Below are 24,768 nucleotides of genomic sequence, written 5' to 3' on the forward strand. Positions count from 1 at the left end.
AAATATATGAATAAATAAATACTTTGATGAAGCATTCTTTGATAATTCATTTAAGGAACAAATTTTATTTCCGGTGACGTCAGCATAACGACGGACGACTAATACGTAGATGCCTATATAATATTGTCGGTGTTTTTTTATGATTTCACCTTTGTGGTGGCTGAATGAACATTTTCCTTGTGCGACACATCGCTGTGATGTTGGGCCGCCTATAAATATCACTGTGCTGATAAAGACATATCTAAAACATCGCCAGGATCAGCAAAACCTACACACCTTAGACGCAGTAAAAGGTAGGATTAATATTTTTATGTCAAAGATCAATGTTATAACACTTATTTTGTTTTTTTTTCTTATCTATTTAATTTATGTTACCATCTTTTCCAAAAAATAACAAAATGCAGATCAACCTGATGCAAATATGTTTGTAAATATCCAAAGTTATTAATTGATAATCAAATAATCATTAATTTAATGACCCACTTCTCAAGTATTTATAACGTTTAATTTTTGTATGTAATATATATATATATATCTGAAGACCCCTCAGCATGATCTTTATATTTTACTGTATTTTTTTCTGGTAATATCCTTAACGATAAAACACCATTCCTGAAGTCTGACAGGTCATGTAAAACGCCTCCCCAACTTGTCTTAGCATCGCAAGCTTCACGAATATCATCCTAAAATTAACATGGTTAAGAATCAATATGGCGTGTTTCTTATTTTCTTTCAAATTTTTATCCTTAAAATGTTTGTAGTCTGCATGCTGAAAAAATTTGTAAGATTATTACATTTTTTGCCCAAATATCATGATTGGTAATTAACTTATTTAGATGTTCGTAAGTATCGAATGCTGACTTTTTAAATTGGCTTTTGTCACTTAATGATGTTATCTAACAAAAATAGCAAATGTAAAACATCCCCACTGGAAAACAATAAACTCACATTAAATTTGATGTATGAACTGAAAAAAGTGTGTCAGTGTGATCGACTTTAACGAATGGCTGGTTAGTTTCAAATAAAGAAAACCAGGATGTCCAACAAATATCTTTTGATGCATAATTATTAAAAATACATTTTTTAGTATTAGGAAAAAGAAGTGATTTTCGATATCTTTATCAAGTATTTGATTGTGTTAAGTTGTGTGACGACGCGGTTTGTATGATTATTTCAAAATCCCACCTGAAGTAAAAAAAAAAAAAAAAAAAAAAAAATTAAAACGACAAAGTCAATTACATATCTTTTAATATATGTTATACATAAAGTGATGTACATGCAAAAACAGACACAATATATTGAACATATGATTTAGTGTGAACATTGCTACCATCAGGAAAGAGATATGACATTGCATATTTTTTCTCGTGTAAGAAAATATCAAAAGTGCATACACCAAATATTTGTCCAGTCAGTGATAAGGAAAATAATGAGCATGATGCTTCCATGCTAGACCGCAAAGCTACATCCACTGTGTGTTGTGTGAGATTACATCTTCTTTGTCAGGACCGGTAACTGTTAATGTAATAATGAAATATTCATTTCTTAAAAAATATTATAGCACAAAAATTATTTAATGGGCAGAAATGATTTTCCGATTTCCATCATTATCGCAGATGGGAGCTCTTTCCCTTGTGCAGTTTGCCTTCTTCGGTTTGCTACTCCTGTCTGGCCTTGGGCATGCGTACATAGAAGCGGAAACCATTGACAAGGGCTTGTACAACTGTCTGGAAATGGAGACAAGGAATATGACTGTCGAGGATTATCCTGCCGCTGGAATAATGCATTCGTGTGTGCAGAGTTTTTTGGCATCGACAACTCATCTGAGATATCACTCCAATATCACTTCGGAGGAAGTGGCATGGGTTAGCTCCCTTGTACGGAAGTACGCTTCCAAACGTCACAAGCGTCAAACTGGGGTACTTCGAATCAGACAGGAAATCAGACGACTTACAGATCCCCAAAGAGTAGCTCTGTTTCAAGCATTCAATGTCCTTAAGCAGGTATAAACGTGTATCATATTGTATACTCATCACAATTGTTCTTTATATAAGCCTTGTTGTTACGTGTTATCTTCTGCATGCTTAGGCATTTTTCTTAATGATTTTCAGTTATCTCTATCCCTTGAATTAGAACATCATTGCAGTTAAATGTTTAGCAACCTTATTCAAATAATTAGGAATAAATTATCGATTCTTATTTTCTTGCATGTTCTAGTTTGATTTATATTCAAAACTTCAAAATGTTGTAGGATAGCACGATATCGCTTTCGATTATGTTACAGCCATCTTTGATATACGAACAAAACAAGTTTATAGACAAGTGTACTGCATAAGGTTTACAAGACGTGCAAAATAGGTCCGACTGGGGCAACAGCGAATTACATGCCCCGTAGAATTAACATGGAATAATATGTGATACGTTTCATTGTATTTTTATGTTTTATTGTCCTTTAGAATGGGCGTTATGACACTTTGGCATCATTTCACCAAAACATGGCCATCACCTCGGGACACAATGGCCCAAACTTCCTCGGCTGGCACAGAGTCTACCTGCTTGCGTAAGTTTGAATAAGTGCCTTGTTTTAATATTTCCTCGCTTGGCTTAGTAAAAAGTTAAAAAAAAAAAAAAAAAGAGAAAAGTTTAAACTTATCATAATTAGTAAAATAGAAAATATGTTTTAAATTTGTTATCCTCTCCCTTGGGGGCCGCAATAACTCAGCCGGTCAGAGCATCGGACACGTAACGTCAGGTCAAAGTCCGTTGGGCGTGGTTTGACGCTTCCTACCCGAGGCGATTCGTATTTCTCTGGAAGCCGAAATATAGACCGGTCTGTGTTGTCGTGGCTGTGTTTTTGGGAAAGACTCCTTACCATTATTGCTCTGGATGACATGTGACGGTTCTCCGATATGTTGTTCAGTGAGGAAGTCACCAACTACTACAAGGAGACTCCCCCTCAAAATGAAACTGGTTGTTAATGAGGCAGTAAATCCAGCAAACAAACGACCGAATCTCCCGTTGAAAGTTTGGAAATACTTATCGGGGGAGCTAGTAAGAAATAAAGTACTGATTCATATATAAATAACTAATTATTTGTTTCCTTAATTTTTTATAGATTAGAAGAAGCTCTGATGGAGGTCAACCCATCCGTGACCTTGCCATACTGGGACTCTAGTATCGACTTTGATATGAATGATCCCATCCGTTCAATAGTTTGGTCATCTCAGTTCTTTGGTAATGGTGACGGTGTGGTCAACACTGGCCCTTTCACGAACTGGGTTGTTGAGGGAGGTGGCCTGCTAACCAGAAACATCGCTTCATTTGGTACTTCATTGATGCAGAAACGTCTGATCAACAACATCATCAACCCAAACAACAACATTCGGTTTCACTGGCAGATGATCGTGTGGTACGGCCAACGACCATGGCTTCGGCAGAACGTTCTTGAACGACAACACGACGGCGTGCACGCTTGGGTGGGTGGATTGATGAGAGGTTTGTCGACATCGGCACATGATCCAGTTTTTTTCTTTCATCATTGTTTTATTGATTATTTATGGGAACAATTTAGGCTAAAACAAAGAAATTTGGGAATAGATTCGTCCAATGACTACCTTCCAGATTTTTACCTCAGAGACCGACCAGCTCACTTCAGGAATCGTTTGATGGATGGATTCCCTGACTACAGGAATATTGACGGTTACAGTGATCGATTTACGAGGGATATTTACGGATACGAACGCAGCCCGGTATGTCCAAATTGTGGCTCCCCCTATTTGTTCTGTGACGTCAGACGTGGAGTATGCGTACCAGTCGATCCTTCTGCTATAGGTGAAGCGAGAGCTAGCTTCGGAGGGGTCTCAGTAGCATCGCTCGCCGCACAGGCGCAGGGACCGCTCGCCCTTGGAGAAACGTTTACGTCATCGTTTGCGGATCCAAGGGCCAGGAACACTCCATTGCCTGCAGGACCACGTGCTGATGGAGCGGGAAGTGCCTTTGGGGCGTTTACTGATGGTGGAACGGGGACCGCAACGAATCTCGCCACGAGTCTTTTACGTACATCATCGGCAAGAGGCCAAGCCAACGCTAACGTAAGGACAGCAATGATGAGTGCCATGAATGGAAATCAAGGTCATTCGCAAGCTCAAACATTCAGGGGACTCTTTAACATAAACCAAGCAGCAATGAGCCCCATTCAACATTTACGGGCTAGACAGGGCGTGTTACCTCGACAGGTACCTCATAGTGCAATGGGAACATTTGCTCAAAATGTCATACAGGCAAATGCCCAAAACAGAATGCAAGCCATGAACCAAAACGGTATGCCATCGATGTCTCAAAACAGTATACCAACAATGTTTCATAGCGGTATACAAGCAATGCCACACACCGGTACATCACCGATATCGAATCAGGCTGGGTTTGTCCCCCATTAGGAATATGCCCCCACAGACATTAGCGTTTCAGTCAAACTTTGGTTTTTCGTCCGCAATCAATCAAGGTATTCAAAATACGTTTACATTAGATGGAGTCTCCGACGTCAATCGCTGGGCCTTCATGCCGGTTAGAGTTGTGTATCGTCGTCCGGAAGGATTAACATTTGACGGGAGAAATGTCCGCCAGGGACAAATCCAAGATGGATTTGACATGTATAACCCGACGATATATAATCAGATGAAAAAGTACATGCATCGAGGAACACCGGCTACGTATCCTAAGTGTCCTAAATACAAATCAGGAGCTGGAAAAATATTCATTGAAACAAATGGTATAAACTATGCTGGTACTTATAAAGACTTTGCCATGATTGACGCCCGCCAGCCAGTAACGGAATCATATACCTATGTCGGTTTCAGAAACCCTTCTCTTGGACCAAGCAGGACATTTGTACATGCTTATGATTCATACGGTCGAGTGTGCCAACCGAGATGTATGGTTCGTCATTCCAACCCACCCCGATACGTTCCCTGTTCAGGGGCGATAACTGCAAACACCCGCACGCCTCGGATGTATGGCAATACCTTTGGTGAGGCAGTTCTCGGTCGATGGGATTTCAAATCAGAATACTGTCCCCAGTCTTTTAACGGGGAAGTATTCATGACATTTTACTGTGATTATGCTAACGGGTGGCCATGGAGAGACTGTAACAAAAATATCAAAACACCTCTGATAGTTCGGACTGACAAACCGTCTTTTCTCACAAAAGTCATCGCAAAGGTGCAAATAACGTGGATATATTCATATAATAATGATAATTCAAAGGTTTTTTTAACCATTCAATCAATAAATCCATATCAAATAATACAAAGTAAACAGTATAACCTTTCATATTAATTCATTTAGCTTTATAACTAAATTTTTTTTAATTTTTTTTTTGGTTATAGTATTTTTATTGGACATGCATGGTGGTTTACGAAAACTGTAATTATAACTCAATACTGATAAAACCGAGTACAAAAAACAAAAAAAAAAAAAAAACCGTACGACATATAATATATAGAAAAGCAATTAAAATTACAAGGAAAATAAGACCGCTTGTTTCTGAATGTTAAGCGTCTTCGGCTTCTTTGCCAAATTCAGGTAATGACTATTCTTTAAAGATATTTTAAAAGGTGGAACCCGATATCTCAATGACCATCGTATACACTAAGTCTGATTTCACACAAAGTAATGAAATACTTTCCGATGAGATCATCGACAGAGAAAGATGATAAAACTTATAGGGGAGATGACTCTCCTTAAAGGGACAGAGAAAAGAAAACTACAATGTGTAGTATCATTTCAATTACCGTAAAAGTCATAATTTTTTTCTTCAATAATGTTAAAACAGGTTGTTTTTTTCATTTATGACAAAATGAATGTGGAAAAAATGTCAAAATTTCTATATGCTTTCAAAATGAAATATTCCCGCAAAATTACATTCTTACAAATAGATTTTCAACTCCAAACGACAAAATCCCTGTAACCAATTATCATTTACAGAGAGCGGTTGTGCACTTTTTCATTCTTATTTTTGGGAGTCTTTTTTTCAAAAAGCATGTTTTTTGTTTTGTTTTTTGCTTTCAAAAATGTTGCAAATGGTGATAAAATATCACTAATGTCAATTTCGATGACAATCGGTTCATTATTTCCTGACCATATCGTATCTCCTTAAGGGAAATACATTGAATATTATTAGACCTGCTATCAACCGCGCGAGAGATGTTTCCTAGAAACTAGAAATATCATGATAGTCAAATGGAATATAATTATGTTTTTTCTTAAAATAAGGCTACAGAAATGTCTGAAAATAATAATAAAGTGTATGTTTCTAAAGTTTTTATGAAATTACCTTTATATAAACATTTTCCTATTCTAACTTCATTTCAGGATCTTGGGAGCTTATTTCCGTTTAAAACACATAATATCATGTCCCGTGGTTAATTTCTGATTGAATCTTTTATACATATGTCTATTTCTGTAAAAATGTCTTACTATTCCTACCTTAATTCTGGAACAACTCGTCAATGATAGTTATATATTCATCAAAGTGCATCTTTCAATATCCCTTGGTAATTTCTTTCGTGATTAGTCGACATCAATCAATGAAATCGTAATATTACAGCAATGCAAAAAATGTCGAATCAACTAGGACATGTTGGTTCGAGAAACAGAGATACTGCTATGTAGAAATGGAAAATTAAACAATGGAGACATTCTATGGAGTTCATCTGGAACAGCTCGTTGATAGCAACGATTTCCTATTTTTCAATTGTAAATTTTCAATTTATGCTATAACGGTGAGTTGAATATATTTATTTTACACCAAATACTACTTGTCCTGGTTGACGTATATCTCATTATGATACAGAAGTCACAATTTAATATCTGCTAACATGTATCCCGGGTGTAACTGGGAGACGGGATGTTCTCGTGCGCTATTACACTGCTAAACATGTGTAATAATTAGGTGTCTTATAGGTAAATCTTACGAATAAACATGCTAAACTAATAAATCAGTGTTGTAATTTCTCAGGGACCATTAACCAGAACAGCAAGGTATATAAATCAAAGACGTTCGAGTTCGTATGTGTGAATAGACTGAATACACCACGTGTTAAATTCGTACTGTTACCTCCAGTATATTTCGTAATCATGAAAATCATCAAATATATCATTCATCAAAATTTGGTAAGCTATCTTTGCAGTATTTCGTTAGAGACACTTTACGATTCTAAACAAAAGAAATAGTCTTCCTATTGAAGTATGTTACATGTTTTACAGCAGTAGTTCTAACATCCAATGTATTATGTTAGAAAATGTCTCTTATCCAGAGGAAATATTGTTTCAACGGAAGCATATTGAGTACTTTAAATACGTAATCTTAGCATATAATGTTTAATGTTAGAATTTGTATTAAATTGTTTGTTTCATCAATAAAATATATTTCAAACAATGTTTTGCCTGTTTCAATATTCTGTGTAAACACATAAATACTTCAACGGACATCAAACTATCAAAGAGAGTTATGCATATAATCGTTGGTTAACATTTTCCATTGCACAAATAATAGCATGCATCTTATAATCACTATGTTTTCATGTTTTGTATATAGATGTTTTTTAATTGGATTTAGTAAGTAGTAACGACGGTGTAATCTAATAAAGGTACTGGATCCTAACAAACAGATGCTCGCAGGATGCGCATTACTGGGAATAGATATTGGTCTTGTAGTAATAACAACAGTACAGTAAAGTCAAATATCGAATTATCGAGGTAATCCGCCCCTTTACCAAGATATAATTGAATTATAAACGATCACATACAAACATAGAACTCGATAATTCATCCACCGAATGTTTATTGTCATACATAAGAAAACATCTTTGGTGGTGAATAGATGGATGTAAATGAAAAATTCTAAAAGGGTTTAATAAGTAACAGCTCAAGTTAAACAGAGGTGGTAAAAGCTAGAGCTATGTAGCAAAAATTGCTACTAGTAGTAGATAGTAACCGTTCTTCGGCAGACGAACAATGCACAAATTAATATATATAAATATATGCCACCGTATTATACACATTTTAATGAAGACGCGTCTTACATAAAACATCACAGCTGACCGGTTAATACAAGTGTCAAGTGATTACAATGTCGTTAATATATAAATACAGCTGTAGTTACGATAACAGAAAACAGGTCATTTTGTAAAATAGTTATATGTTTCGGTAAATTGAATAATTCGCATCTGAACCGAAAATTAGGATCTATACTGTAAAATTAAGTTTGTACTTGGTTTATTGAGATGTCGTTCTTATTACGAAACTTTCACTATCGAAATGCCTTCGAGAAGTTACTGAATGTTGATATGAACGGATACCTGTTTTTATACGGATCGACAGTACGATTCCATGTTATAGATATCCTAGAAGAGCAAGCGGGCCTGCTGCATGTCATTTTGATTACTGGTTGATTTTATATTTCGAGTGGCATGAGGTGGAAATGAATTATTGTGGAATGTAGTATTATTTGTCTATTTTGATCCGTATGTTATCTTTAGTGACTAAATTTTAGACAGATAATTTTCATTATAGGATATTAACAATAGTTAAATGTCTTTAAGGACTGGTATTGTTTTATCTATTTTCTAAACTATCAGATTGTAACGTAAATTGACGAGACAAAATATTCCCAAAATCAAAATCGGCACGAACATTTTTAAAATGGCCAAGCCATGTGAGAGCCACTTTAAATAAGTATCATTTTTAATACTTAATGCAGCATTATCTTGCGCTGACATCTCACACCATATTAAATATACATGAAATAAGACCTACTCTCGTCAAGGTGAGTTAAACTGACAGCACAGGTAAAGAAGAGATCCATAAATACCGTTAAAGCCTTTCTTTATTTCCTCTAAATATCTCCTAGATGGTTTAAAGAGTTACATTTATATACATTCATGTTTTAAACTGTAACGAGAAAAAGTTGAACTCGAGAAATAGCGTTAGCTGTAATATGAAGGCTAAGTCATTACATTGGGTTGTATATGTGATTGGTAATCTAACAATGCTTTGAATGAGGTGTCCAGCATTTATGACATCAAGTGATTAATTGCCCGTGTCTAGACTTGCGGACACCGTGAATGTTTGATCTACTTTCTCTTCTTAGAACTCATAATAAAAACAGGAGATACAATTATTTACTTCCGGGTCTTGACTGACACCACTGTTTTATGTCATTTAGAAGTACATGGAAAAACATGTGTAGTCGGTTGTAAGAAAACATTAGTAGTTGTTCGACAGACATTATTTCATTAAAACAAGTAAAGTGTACAACTACAAAAGTAGGTCAAGTCAATGTCTCAACCTGTTGACAGTACAAACTATTACAATGTATATAAACGTAACACATAACTTAACCCTCTATAAATTGAATAATAAATGTAGATGTTTTGTTGGATTCCTGTGAATATGGTTTGGCATACAAACAACAATGAAAATGAACAAATAAATATGTAAATAAATAAATAGAATTAAATAAATAAATGATAAAAGAAATAGATAAATAGATAAATAAGTCAAAATAAAACGAAAGTCTTTGCTCAAAAGTTTGAATCTGGAATGCTTTTAGCAATAGTACTACCCAACCCCCATCGCCAATTCCTAATCTTCATACCCGGCCTATCTGACCCGGCCTAATATCTATCAGAAATCGTCCGTCTGTTCGTCCGTCCGTCCGTCCGTCCGTCCGTCGTCCAGAGCTATGTTATTCCAGCTAGTTTTTGTGACAGCATTTAGTGTTGTTTTTTTTAATTATCCAAGTTTATCCAAGTTACTAAATTGATTAAATTTTAAGGATAAATGGCATCTTCTCTGTTTATGATTATCCTGACTCCCATATATCATTACGACTTCTTGTCCCGTGGTCACGGATGAGTCATGGAAGTTTTTTGCTTTTGTTTTCCTTCTGTCATACATTTATATCAATTAACACTCATCTGTATATATTATTAATTAATGGAACAATAGGTAAAGACGTTATTCATGGTTTATGATAGTAATATATTTTAATGAAAAGTCCCGTTGGTATGTTTATGCATTAGATATATGACATTAAGCTTAGGCTTTCAAACAAAACTCCCATTTACCAAAGTAAATAACCCAAAAAATATACATCTGTATATTTATCTAATCTGAACATGAATTCAAAATATTATAACACCCTCGGTCTATTATTATCATTCTAGGAATAAACAAAACATAATACAGTAATACATAAGCACTTCCGAGAAATTCTGTGCGTACATAATTATGAGATGGACAGTTATTTTCGCGCTATATTTAATTATCAAGAATTCATTGAAATTAAATCCTTCGCGAATATTATACAGTATACAGTATGCTATTTCTTCAAGCAACACATTTCGACGAATTCAATGGCGTTTTGACACATGAGGGAAAGGGAGAAAATTGATTACCCTGAACCGCAGTCCTGCATCCTGCAATGAATTGATCGATCATGTCAAATGGCGAACTTAATGAAGAAACCGCTAATCTTTAACTGTTAACTTATTACTAACAAGAAAAAAAAATGACAGACGGTACCAGTCAAGATAGATATAAATGTAGCCAGTTTTTGATTTAACAGACATTGTGGTGTCAATGCGGTTTTGGTGGCTTGCTTCTGCGAAATATCATATGGTACATGTTATACAATTATATCAATGGCAATCTGTCTCCTTAACCTTATCTAGTCAAGGCGAAATTAAAAACAATTTTATTACTCAATAACAGAATATTTTCAAATAGATTTTTGAGAACGATATTTCATATTTTTACTATTACAAAAATAATTTTGAAATTTGCAAGATACTGTTATTGTTTATGATATAATGATTATCCTTTATATATATGATTAATAAACAATGTGGTTTTGAAGAGTTTCATCAGTTTGGTATCAACATAATTTGGAAAAAATGTCTTCTTTAACACAAACAGCGAAAAAAAACTATTAAAAAAGGGTCTTCGAAGAACAGTGGTTTTATAAAGCTTACAAACACTGTTTTCAATCATGTTTGTTTGTGTTTTAAGAAAAACGTAAAGATTCCATATAATGTAGTTTTGGTGTATTTGTGATTTACTTGATTAATATTGCGTTGTCGATAAGTTAACAAATGGACCAGACTGACATAGGAAGTTATGTGCAGGAAGTTGTAAAAAACATGATTTATTCAAATTATCAATTAAAAAATAAAACTGAGATGAAAGAAATCATCAGCTTTTTAAGGTTTATACAAATTATCAATTATCTGAATTATCTTAAATTTTGAATTATTTAAAAAAAAATTCAAATTATTTTAAAATTTCAAATTATTTTAAGATTTGTTATTAATTAAACTGACCTAAAGACGAAATGACGACTAAATTGAAAGCTGCACAACTTCTTCCTACCATTAAACAGATAAACACCTAACCTTCTTTTATTTTAAACGTAATCGGCCATATGTCATTTCGTAGAAATGTAGATTTAAGGCCTTTTATTATCATGTCCTGTGGTGTGTACTAAATTCTTAAATATCGATAATCCTGTGGACAGTATCTTCCTTTTTCGGAAAGATGACACGGGTTCGATACCCAGTCGGACGTTGAATAGTATGCTGATACAAATAGGGTATTCCAACATTTCGTGGAGTTTCTATGGAAATTCAAGTCTGTTTTAGTGAAATATGCTCAACAATCAGTATTAACATAGCTCTGGTATAATAGTTGTATGTTGCAGAAATGATATGGCCAACAGACATTTGACTATGGTGCATTTAACTGCCATGCCATCTGTAGACACCAGGTCGGTTCTGCACGAGACACAACAATTAAATTCTGTGATAGAATGCTTATTTCTGAACAGATTTTAGCCGATGTTTCCCATGGTTATCAAAATACTGACAATTAAAGGTGATGTGCTCCGTTTCAAACATTCTTTGCATGTAAAATGATCGTATCTTATTTCTAGTTGTTTGCTGTCATCTATCAAATCACTCTTAAGCAACTTTAATATTTTACATATTTATGACCTATTTTTTGTTGTAAACCAAAACATAAATTTTCACATGAATACCTCAAACAATAAACGTATTAAATACTTACTTATATATATCTATTGATTCTCGCCATATTCTGAGGTTGTATACGTTTCATATTAAATGAGGCTGCGGTCATTTAAATCCAAATTCATTGTTTTTTGTTGTTGTTTTTTTTGTTATAAAGAAGAAAAGTATACTAAAATAATACAGTTTAATTAATCTTATATCATTAAACAAATTTATTTTAGATTTTCGATCAATATATTTGAGTAAAAGGCGAGTGTTAAGAGTGAAATAATGACCCGGATGTCAAGTGTTATTTTAATGGCTGTTTCAGTTATCTTTCAATTATAGATGGTCTTGCCATTAGTCAGTGCAGGGAAATATTGATTTTATAGCTGTCAGGGCACCGGTCTCGGTGGCCGTTTGTATATGTCAGATAAGGTTAACTGATGACCCCTCTGGGGTCAGGGGGGCACAACTTAGCTGCATGCCTATTTGCATCTGATAATTGTTTAGTTAATCATTTATCAAGTAAAGGTATATTGGGAGTATCCTGCATGTAGCTGATCAGTTCTCAGAAGATTTCGTAGCACTTGACACGTTCATGACCAGCAACCTTATAACAACCGGTTTTTAGTATTGGAAATATGTTTCCCCACCAACCATCCCCTTTACACCGCCATATTTCAAATAATTTTGTATTTCAATTTCAAAGTAAGATTTACATGTATTTAAAGTAAGGTCTCTTATGTTGTAGTAATAGATGTGTTTACCGTTGACGGTGTATAGGTATCTGTGGCTGATGTACAGATACAAAGTTATACGCATACATTCAAGTTGATATTTAATTATTACATAATGCACTTGAAAGTAGAACGTTCTCGTATTTTAATACCACTTTTCTGCTGTCGAGTTTATCTCTTTCAGTACTTGATTATTGTGGACACATCATCAGGTTGACATGGGCCTTGTGTGTAACAACATTTCCCGTGAAGTGTTTCCAATCAGAAACGGTATGAGATCAGTGTATCTCGAGTGACTTTGGACTTTAGACTTTTGTGAAGGGAGACAATTACATTCCGGCATAAGGACTCGAACTAGGGTCATCGGGTTTGGAATAGTGTGTATTGGACTACGATCGCGAGTGCTGTACTTTTATGCTGCAGTCTTTATTTCAGGGCTGGATATTGCGGGCAGGCATATAAATATAATTTTTGGTGTCATATTGTTTAATTATGGTGGTATTAATTATAGCAGACTGTGCTCTGGTCTGCCAATAGTCTTGCTATGGTTTACCCTGGGGAATTAAATCTTGCTACTGCATGGGGTATCCTAGGAGTTTCTGGCAGGCCAGTGCTAAGTCTAAACATAATAATCCTGATCTTGTAATGCTTGCCACATGATATCCTGGGAGCTAAAGGCAGGATTATGGTTTTCTCTAGGCTGGAAATGTTGGTTCCTCTTGCGAGAGGTGGTTTCGGTTTTTTACAAGTGCATGCAAAATCTGCTAGGTCAGAGGGCAAGGGTCTTTATGTCCGGGAACCTGCGGGTAGACTCTTAGCATCATCGGTCCTTGCCTTTGCATGCACATGTAATACTAAGTTTTGGCTGCGGCCATTGTCATATTAATTCATAAATGGATAAGCCTGCTCGCCATATTCTGAGCTTGTATACCTTTCATATTAAATGAGGCTGCGGTCATTTAAATCCAAATTCATTGTTTGCCTTTTATGTTATAAAGAAGAAAAGTATACTAAAATAATAGTCTCTGTTTGTTTACAACATGTCACTCTGTGGTGGTGAAAAATGTTTAAAATAAATGTGTCTGATTTCTTTCTTTTTAAATGTGTTAATGTTTTAATGTTTTCGCTGCTACTGGTTATGTCATAGGATATTTGCAAAGGCGTCAATATGAAATAAGAATGTGGTCGATATAAGTAGTATGATGTGACATAAATGAATATATATATATGTGCGTAGACAAATTACAACCCCTTTTTGCGTCCTATTACATGTCGAATAATTCAGACACTATGACAAGGATTTCCCAGCTCTTTTTTTTTATCAATTTTCTTAACCATAAGCAAGCAACGAAGTCCACGTTCATGAAAATTCGACGACACATGGAATAAGTTTGTGAGGAAATACAGCCTGATGTTAAACCCTTATCTTTTGTATTTTCAAAGTTGAGCAACAAAATTGATGACATGATTATTAATTTTTTTTTAAACAAATATTTTATTGAATTTTAATTTTATCAACAACACATTACAAATACAATACATGTCCATTGAAACTTACAAACATGCACCATATCCATTTAAATATAATTCGATATGTTCATACATGTATTAATATAATATGGTTAGCCATTTTATATGTCTTTACTCACTCACTCACACACATAAAGACAACAAATCAAACATACACATCACAAACATACTGGGCAGGGGGGGGGGGGGGGGGGGAGTTTCTTTTGCAGCCTCGGACTAATTGTTTCATTACACACAGGGTAAATAGTGTATACAATTTACACATAAAAGTATAGACATGAACTTTAAATTGACAGCACAAAACTGTTTCATTAAATAAAACCACACCATAGAGATATTAAAATCATTAAAATCATATGTTAAGCCAGTTTTCAAGATTATTTTGTAACTCATCGTTGTTTTGGTATGCCTTATGCCTAACTATCATCAGCTTATCAGCTTTCAGTTCAAACAGTATATGGTTTTTGAAACTTATTAAATTGATATCTTTTCCTAAACATTTCATTTTAAACAAATATTGTTTAATCAATAGTAAAATAAGGTTATCTACATGTAATACCAAATCTGCATCACTAAAACTAAATTTTCCAAATATAAATTCCTGTTTAATAAAATCGACAAAAATGTTGTTAGCAGCAAGTAGTTGTTTTAATTCACGTAAAAAAGCACTAACTTTATTACAATCCCAAAAAATGTGTTCAATGGTTTCTGGAAAATTTCTACAGAATGTACATGAATTATCTTGTTTTATACCCATTTTATGTAGAATTGTATTTGTAGTTAAAATTCTATGATTGATTCTGTATTGAAGCCATCTTAGTTTTGTACTATTAGTGGTTTTAAAAACATTTGCATAAATGTCTTTCCATTGGTTTTCCTGGATGCTAAAAATTAAAGACCATTTTCTTTGTGGTGTAGGCTTTTGTGACTATGACAAAAGATTCTATAAATGTCATGTGTCCCTTTTGTATTTCTTAGTATAACTTTCAAATTTAAAGGTATGTTTGGTAAACAGATTACTGAAGAGAAAGTTTCCTGTTTACTATTTATAAAATGTTTTACAGCTTTAATAATACCATGAAATGTTAAAATTTGCTTATACCATATTTTTGTTGAAATTCTTCAAAATTATAAAATGAGCCATCTTTTTTGACAATATCAAATATATACATTACCCCTTTCCTGAACCATTCTTTGCAGAAAACAGGTTTGTTGTTTATTTTGATGTTATAATTATACCACAAAGGATTTTCACAAATTTTTTCATTGTAAGTATTGGACCCATCTATTGCTATATACCAAGCTTCCAGAACATCTTTCCAAAACAAATTTGTACATTCTTCCAAAGTAATTTTGAGTTTTTGAAGTCCACAATTTGCCAAAGCAAATTTATCCATATATTTATCTGTAATATACATCCAACTAGCATCATCTTTATAAATCCGCCTTACCCATATTGTCTTGAGACCTGTTATAAAAGATTTTAAATTAATCATCTTTAAACCACCTTCCATATAAGACTTAATTATAACATCACGTTTAATTTTGTCTGTTTTACCACACCAAAGAAATTCATATAATATATTGTTGATTTTTTTTTTATATACGATTCATTTGGGTTCGGAAGAGCTATAAAGAGGTGATTGAATTGTGAAATAAGTAGTGTTTTTATAATAGTTATTTTCCCTATTGGAGTAAGATTTCTTCGGCTCCACGAGTTAATGAGGGATTTCAGTTTAATAAGTTTCTTGTCAAAATTCAATTTTACTATTTTATGCAAATCAACATCATATTCTATTCCTAAAAGATTAAACTTTGTGCTTCCCCATGAAAGATTGTGTGCTGTTATATATTTAGTATTACTATACTTTTTGCTACCTATCCAAATTACCTGGGTCTTGGTGAAATTCATTTTGAGTCTAGAAACTCTGGCATAATAATTAAGCTGTTGTAGAGTGATATTTACAGATTTTTCCGAGCCATCAAGAATTACAGAAGTATCGTCCGCAAATTGAGAGAGAAGAATTTCTTGGTTGTCAACTACAATACCACTAATGTCTGAATTATTTCTTAATAATATCGATAAAATCTCTGCACATAGTATACAAATATATGAAGAGACCGGATCGCCCTCTCGGTTACCGCGCTCAATATCGAAATAAATTGTCAAGTTACCTCCTATATTGATAGCAGACTGACATGATTATTATTGATAAAATGGACGTCACATGACACTATTGAATTTTTTATTAATTGGAATGCTGCTTTAGTTTTATTGAAAATAACACACTTATAGAAGTGTATGATGCTATTCCTTAATCTAATCTATGTCATATTTCCATACTAAATGTTTTATTGTCTTATAATTTAGAAAAGTCGGGACAAGTTGTTTGGAACGTCCTGTATCTAACGTTATTAAAATACATAGTACAAAATGTAATTACATTTTCATAATATCACAACCTCACTGCGTGTAGTATATCTTTATCTATCCTATTATATTTTGTAGTATAGCCCACTTTAGACCTTTAATGGTTTAAAGAAAACATACATTATAACTGTCAGTAAAATTGGCAATGACCTAGATACAATTTTTTTTCCAGATTTGACGGTCCGACAAATCTCATGATGAGTACCATATGTGACTTCAGAATATCTTACAATCTGTACAAGATATTGTGTCTCGGTTTTCCCTCTGTTTGGATGTCACTTAACATTACCCTAGTCCTTACATAAGAGTTTAATGCGTTTTTATGTGTTGATTGTGTGGGATTTACTATTTTTTCTTTTTTTTCTTTTCTCTTTTTTTTTTTTTTTTTTGCCTGTTTTGTTTGTTAGTTGTTTTATTTTTTTGTATTTTTTTGTATTTTTTTTTTTTTTATCTATTTTACAAAACAGCCTCGCAAGTTATAAATATGCCAAGTATGAATGATGGGACTTACTGAGCGAATTGTTAATTATCGTTGCATTACTATTATTAATATTATGAATGAGGGGACTAACTCACACTAAAATTGTGAATTACCTGTTCTAATTTTTGGACTAACTGAACTTATATTGTGAATTATCTGTTCTAAATTTATGAATGATCGGAGTAACAGACACTAAAATCATAAATTATCACTTCTAATGATGGAACTAACTGACACTAAAATATTATGAACTATCTGTTGTAAATAATCTGTAAATAACGTTTTACTTCAGAATTCGCTTGTTTCTTTCTTAAAGTATTATGACCTTGAAGTGCATGGGTAATATACTGCCACATTACATTAAAAACACGCCCATGAAATTATATTTAAGGCAACAACAAATCTATAATTCGTATGAATAGCGTAGGTATGTTTGTACACAATGTTATAAGATAATTATGTCATGAGATTACACGTCATTAGTAAATTCTACCTGGTTTTACCTATTATGAGCCTTAAACGCATGCGCGATAAACTGTCACAACACATTAGCAAATGACAGTAGGTATATATGATGGTGGAGGCGGTTCTTCGAAGTTTTCGCCCTGTTTCCAGGAAACAGGATCTTCAGAATCTCCATATAGTAACCTTTAACAAATTTCCTTGTGTGGATTTAGAGTGATATATATATAATGATATACACGGAATTTATTCTGTGTTAGTCAATATTATCATCAATCAAGCAATAACTGTCACTTTCCTCCCCATAAACATGCACAGCCTGTTTATTGACATTCAGCTAACTACAAATTTCAAATCATTAATTATTAGCTTTAATTAGGTTTCATTTCTCTTCATTACAAACAAGATAAATGTATGCGGTTCTTTTTCTATCTGTCATATCCTTGATTTAAATGCCACATGCTCCTGACCGAGAAACGAAATGTCATTGTTATTTTATTTCAACTGTCGTGATATTTTTCTGTGGTCGGCTAGGATTACGAGGTAACCTTTGTTATTACGTTACACCTTTGAACTTTTTAAGAATATCGTTATGTAACAATAACAGGTAGGTTCTATCAAAGTGAGTTAGAAAACTGATTGTTCTTGAGACTGTTGTTTGACCTTATTCTTGAACCTCTTATAGTCGTAAAATAAACGAATAATAGCCGTCTGATAAAACAAAACTTCGGAAGAAGAAAAAAATCATAATGACCTAATTGGCTTCAGTTCGTTTACACCTTTTGCAGGATTAACAAAACTTAGAATTATCGACGCGTTTTAATGTCGTCAGAGATTTGTTTTAAGCGTTTTTATGCAACGATTCCTCCGGTAATGATATTATAGTCAAATGCATGGGTCTATAGTTTAGCCATTAAGACCTGCCAATTTAATACCAATAGTTCATCTCAGTGTACATACGCTTAACTGATCATTGTCCGATGAAGATGATAGAGTTTTGTCAACAAGTTGTGCTAAACGAAGTTTTCATATCAAACATATATGATGTAGTAAAAAGTGCAATTATCTTAAATAATGGGCGATATTGAGTAAAACTGTACAGATCATTAACTTTCACGGACATAACACGAATAACACAACACGAATAATAGCATAATGTTAATTAATCAATTTGACACGTGTCATTGGTTTGATGACAGACACATACAAATTCAAACCAGCTGATGATTACTATTTATATTCGTTTTGCCGGAGACGCATGAAATCAACGAAATATAACGAATTTTGTTTCCAAGTTTAAACCACAAAATTAAACCTAAGCGAAAAAAAAATGTTTTTTAGTAATACAGCATATACAATGCTCTAACCTCGTACTCGTCAACACTACAATACAGATATAAGAAATGTCACATCCTCAAAGTAAAAGTAGAGGCAGTAAAACTAAGGTTAAAGGTACTATAACTGATAACCATAATCACAATTCATATCACAGGGGATCTGTGAGTTTATCAATTCTGCAACAGACAATCATCTTTAATTATTTTAGTTAATAAAAACATCTTACTGATAATTGTATATTCAAATCTAATCACTTTTTCACACCTTGATTTGAATAATGAAATAAATCAAAAGAATGCACGACTAGCACATGAAGAGTTGATATATGTTGTAATTATTAGAGCGAGGTTTCCGTTACTATAAAGGCCTAATTACCACATTTAAATCAGTTCTTCGCTAATTAGTCCGGAGAGGAACAGGGTCTTTGTACTGAAAAGGTTACTGAAACAGTCATGGTAAGTTTGCTGTATACTTGTAAATTTTAGTTACATTTTTCATTTCAACAGAATAACAGAAATATAAAAACAATATATCTGTCCATTGATTCTATCATATTCCTACAATATATTCTAATTAAATATCGCAGGGATTGCGTGTTTTTTTAATTGATTGAAAATTAACATGAAATTTATGTTGAAAAAATATATCTCTGATATAGACATTTTTCGTCACACCAAACATTTAATTTAAGAGTACTAGAATGTATATCATTTATTAAAATTGACCATCATCTATTGGTAGTTTTAGTTACATTTGATGATGCATATCATTTCTTTATATATTTTGTAATGCAAGTGATTGGCAGTTGCTTTCAACCAAAATTAACAAAGTTGAAAACATTCTCTGCTGAGCAAAAATATAATGACTAAAACAAAATGTCAAAACTTATGATGAAAAGTGTTTAAGAAGTTATATTCATAAGCTGTTGAATATCGAAATGGTTTTTGATTCAGGTATTCTCAAAATTCTCTTTACTTACCAGATGAAACAAAAAGTGTTTTGCTCACGGATACTGTTAAAATAATTTAATTGAAGTGGTAGCTTTTATTTCTCATTGCATTTAGAACACACGCATGAAATTATATCTATACCAATATCAAATATATTTTCATATGAATTTTCGTGAGAATAGTTCGAAAATTTTACCTGATTTTTGGAAAGGTAATCATTCATTTAGATATTATATATATAATAAGTCAATTAATGCTTTGCAAAGATGAATCAAATATATTAAATAACAACTGCTTCTAACAATGTAAAAAAAGTTATAAAATATAATAAAATAATAAGGATCATGACATAAGACAGTGCTAGTACGCGTCACATTGGTCATTAGTCTGATGAAGGTGACAGTGTAGTCATCGAAACGTCACACTCTTAAATATCACATTTGTTGTGTCATATAACTATTATATTTACTTTCCAATCGTGAAGAAAATGTTCAAGAATATTGCTAAAAATGTAGTATATAACTCATTTACAAGAAAATTAACCACTGGAAGAATGCGACATTCACAATCTTTTGGGGTGTAATGTCATTTTTAAAATGACGGAACAAATTCGTTTCAATCGCTAAAATCAACAACTCTGTGATTTTTATTCGAGGAATGTCACTCAAAGGAGAGCAATTTCAATGTTTTGGACACAGTTTTTGAATAAATTAGTAAAATTTGTTTTCAATGCCAGTTAACATGAACCATACGTAAAATGATAATTTGCACTACGGATTTTTTTTTTTTTTTTTTTTTTTTTTTGGCTTTTTCAGGGGGTCTGCCTCCTAGGTTTCACAGTGGTTGTGAGTTTGATAGCCTGCTGCCATGCCTTTGTAGAACCCATTTCAATGCCCGAAAATTTACAGGAGTGCTACAAGTTCCGTACCGGGAATATTAGCATAACGGATGTCCCTTCACAAGACATAAACATGTTTTGCATCACACAGTTTCTGTATTCTACCAAGGATCTCCGTCCACAGCGTCCAATTGCGAACGAAACTCTCCTTTACGCCCAGGAGCTACTGAGACAACTTGTCCATAAGCATCAACACCATAGACGTTCCAAGAGGCAATCTAATCCTATGGTAAGGCGAGAGATTCGTGTCCTCAGTCGGGCAGAATGGAATGCGTTTACGACCAGGCTTAATGAACTGAAACGGAGACCAGTAAGTGATTTAACTTGCCTTGCTAATTGACATGTTGCTAACTTATAATTAAATGCATATTAATTATCATTATATTGCGCATGGTCAGGTGGCACAGTGGTAACGCACTAGCCTTTCACCCTAGACGGCCGGGGTTCGATTCCCCGATCGGACGTGAAAAGGTATTGGGTCACCTGCCCGACCTGGTTTTCCCCGGGTACTCCAGTTTCCTCTCATATTAAGAGCCTCGCGCGCTTTCAGCTGGGCAAACAAGCGCGGTTAATACAAGTCCATATGATTTTTACGCAATTGTTGTAAAATAAATTTACATTTTAATTTTCTACCTGGAATATGCCCAAATTAGTTGATGCTGTATCTTTTCTGCTATGGTTTGAATAAATTTAAACATACTTGTATTCATTATCGCAATTAGGCAAACCGATAAACCTAATTTGAATTTTTTTTTCAAAGCAAAATAACCCATCGGCTGATAATGGCTGTAAATCATTTTCTATTAGAATAAAAAAAATGTTGAAGACTGTTAACTGTGTTTACCGTTATCGCAATAAGGATGCAGTTTTTACCATTTTTGTTGCGTTGTTGCTCTTCTCTTCAAATATTAAAAAAAAAAAAAAAAAAAAACATAATATAAGTGACAATGTATTGATATACTGTAATAAGATAAATGAGAACATAGCAAAACTTGTTGACCTTAAAAGATGGAAATACAAATGCTTTAAATGCTGAGGTTAAGGGTCTAGGTTTTCCTTTCAAATTTTATGTGGTTTTACCTATATTCATTTTGAAGTGGTTTGTACGATGTTTACACCAGTGATTAGTGAAACAAAGCAAAACTCGTGCGTGTTTTTATTTAAATATAAATATGTATAGTTAAAATAGTATAAAATTATTTCGACAATTTTGCGTGTTTTTATGTAACGATAAATATGTATAGTTAAAATAGTAAAAACATTCCTTAAATTACAGAGCTATTTATTTGTTTATCGTATTGTATGTATTGACTGCAATTCAAATGATCTTCCCACAAAATACATCATGTCAAAAAATTGAAAGAGAAAAAAGAAAATAAAGATAGGTAACAATAAATACTTATCCAACGCATTCGTATTACGTCATGGAATAATATATACACATTCGCATGTAAGTAAATATACGTTATGTCGCAACTGTATGTGAATGAACTCCTTCCTATACGTTATTTTAAGGTGATACAAAAATGAATTAACTAAACCATCCATACGTCCATGTTTCTGTTTCAGGTAGGCGATATTTTCGGATATGACGCTTTGGCAGATATCCATAGACTAGTGGTAGACACTGCACACAACGGTCCGAATTTCCTTGGCCTGCACAGAGTTTATCTAGCACTGTGAGTTTCAACAACTTGAACATAACTCCATGACTTGGGTTGATAATTTTCTTTATTGACATAATAACCACAAAATACTTTACCTAAATATAGAAAAGACAATTTAACTTGGAAAATAGTTAAATAGACGTATGTTTATTGGATATGCTCTTGTTTGTCTGTTCCAGACTAGAGATCGCCTTAGGCATGCCAATTCCATACTGGGATAGTTCTTTTGATTTCTACATGGAAGAGCCTACGGATTCCGTCATCTGGACTCCCGAATTTTTCGGAAATGGCTTCGGTGCCTTGGATGAAGGGCCTTTCCAGTGGATGACGCCTGAGGGTGTACCATTAATTCGTAATATAGGTAATGCCGGAACCTTAATTAGTTGGGATGCCATTGCAGCAGTTCTATCGAGGAGGTTCAATGGTGAGATCGTAGAACCAAGTCAAAATCCTGTATTCAGTTTAGAAGCTCATCATAATGGTCCCCATTTATGGATGGATGGACAGATGTCTGCTCTCGCCACTTCTGCTCAGGACCCGGTGTTCTTTATGCATCACGCATTCATCGATTATATTTGGAGTATATTCAGGTCGCAGCAGAGAGCAAATGGTATTGATCCTTCCCTTGATTATCCACAAACCAACGCTCCAGGGCAGCAACCTTCAGATCCAATGATACCATTCGGGTTGCGTAACATTGATGGTTATAGTAACTTCTTCGAGTCTCTGAACGTTTACGAGCCATCACCTAGCTGTCCATATTGTGGCGGAAGTCAATACCTGGAATGTGTCGGCGATCGTTGTCGATCCAGGGTTGCTCTACGTTCATCGGGTGCAGCTGGTTTTGCATCTGGAGTTCCAAGCAGTTTTGGAGGTCCAGTAAGGTCACAGGCCACAGTTCAGCGTACTGGACCTTTGCCAATTGGAAGACGATTCACGTCATTCTTTACGGATCCCAGAATTAGAGGCGATACAATGCCTAATGCACCTTCAAATAGAATGCGAAGAAGCGTGCTCTCATCCAACAACACAAGAGCAACTAAGAATATTAAAGACAGCACACAAATTAACCGACCATATCAGAATACGTTTGTATTGAACGGTGTAAGTAATGTTGACCTTTGGGCTTTTGTACCAGTCCGTATTATCTTTGAGCGACCTCCTGAAGTCCAATTTGAATCTTATTTGATTCAAAACGGGACGCTCGTAAAAAGCTCTGATATGTTTTCTCCGGTAGAGTTCAAAGGCCTGAAAGTTGAAATAAAAAGAAAAATGCCAGCGACATACAAGAAATGCCACGTTTCCGGTTCCGGCGCTTCCAAGGTTTACGTGCAGACCGACGGTATAGACTATTCCGGTCGTTATAAAGACTATGCTGTAGTAGATGAGCGATTACCAGTCTCGTCTTCTCTGACGTATGTCGGTGTCAAAAACCCCACTGAAGGTGCAGCACAGTTCTACATGACCGCGTACGACTCCTGTGGGCGTGTATGTACACCCCAATGCCTCATTAACGGGATATACCAACCATGCTCGGGCGCTTTTCGCATTACGTCATCATTCCCTAAAATGTACGGAATTACATTTGAAGACGCCGTTAAAGGAATATGGAAGAAAGGGAAAGGTTTGCTGTCCGAAGCGAATGCAGCAGAGATACCTGTAGCGTTTCTCTGTGAAATACATAGTACATGGCCGTGGTCCTTTGGTATCGAAAATTTATCTTAATCAAAATCTTATTTAATTCTTTTCAAAAGAATTTGTTTTAAATGTCTAGGTATTGAAGAAAATTAAATGTATAATAAACTAAAGCATTTGCAGAAATGGGTTGTTATTTTTCACAATATGTTATGATAAGCATCAGTAAAACTCTAGGGTAATGTTTGGATAGGGCTTAGTAGTGTAGCTTTGTGTCTAACTAATCGACGAGAGAACAGAATCCCCTGTTTAGTAACCGTAATGCGGAAGTGGATGAGCGAGTATTTGCCATTTATGCTGGTTTGATGATACTCTGCCAACTTATTTATATAAATACAGTGGAACTTCGTTAACTCGAACTCGACGGGACCACGAGAAAACTTCGAGTTATCCGAGTGTTCGAATAAAGCGAGTTGACATTTTTGGTGGAAAAGTGTGGTCAATATTTGTCAACATTGTATAATCATTATAACTCCGCTCTGTCACTCATCAGTTCAGTGTAAAGACTGGT

The 24,768-nt window shown here is 34.2% G+C and overlaps 2 protein-coding genes across 2 annotated transcripts; both read left to right on the top strand.

The window, feature by feature from the left end:
• Window positions 1–1,232: 1,232 nt before the first annotated feature.
• On the top strand, window positions 1,233–7,435 carry LOC117338034 (tyrosinase-like protein). Its single transcript, XM_033899193.1, has 3 exons — window positions 1,233–2,003; window positions 2,457–2,560; window positions 3,116–7,435. Exons 1-3 carry the CDS (start codon window positions 1,587–1,589, stop codon window positions 4,434–4,436), a joined length of 1,842 nt encoding a protein of 613 aa, XP_033755084.1. The 5' UTR covers window positions 1,233–1,586; the 3' UTR covers window positions 4,437–7,435.
• On the top strand, window positions 4,441–24,377 carry LOC117337715. The gene is made up of 4 exons (XM_033898813.1): window positions 4,441–5,217; window positions 20,813–21,205; window positions 22,465–22,574; window positions 22,742–24,377. The coding sequence occupies exons 1-4, from the start codon at window positions 4,441–4,443 to the stop codon at window positions 24,285–24,287; spliced, it is 2,826 nt and encodes a 941-aa protein (XP_033754704.1). The 3' UTR covers window positions 24,288–24,377.
• Window positions 24,378–24,768: the final 391 nt, after the last annotated feature.

This window comes from Pecten maximus, chromosome 11, assembly GCF_902652985.1.
Source record: "Pecten maximus chromosome 11, xPecMax1.1, whole genome shotgun sequence".
Classification (NCBI taxonomy): Eukaryota; Metazoa; Mollusca; class Bivalvia; order Pectinida; family Pectinidae; genus Pecten; species Pecten maximus.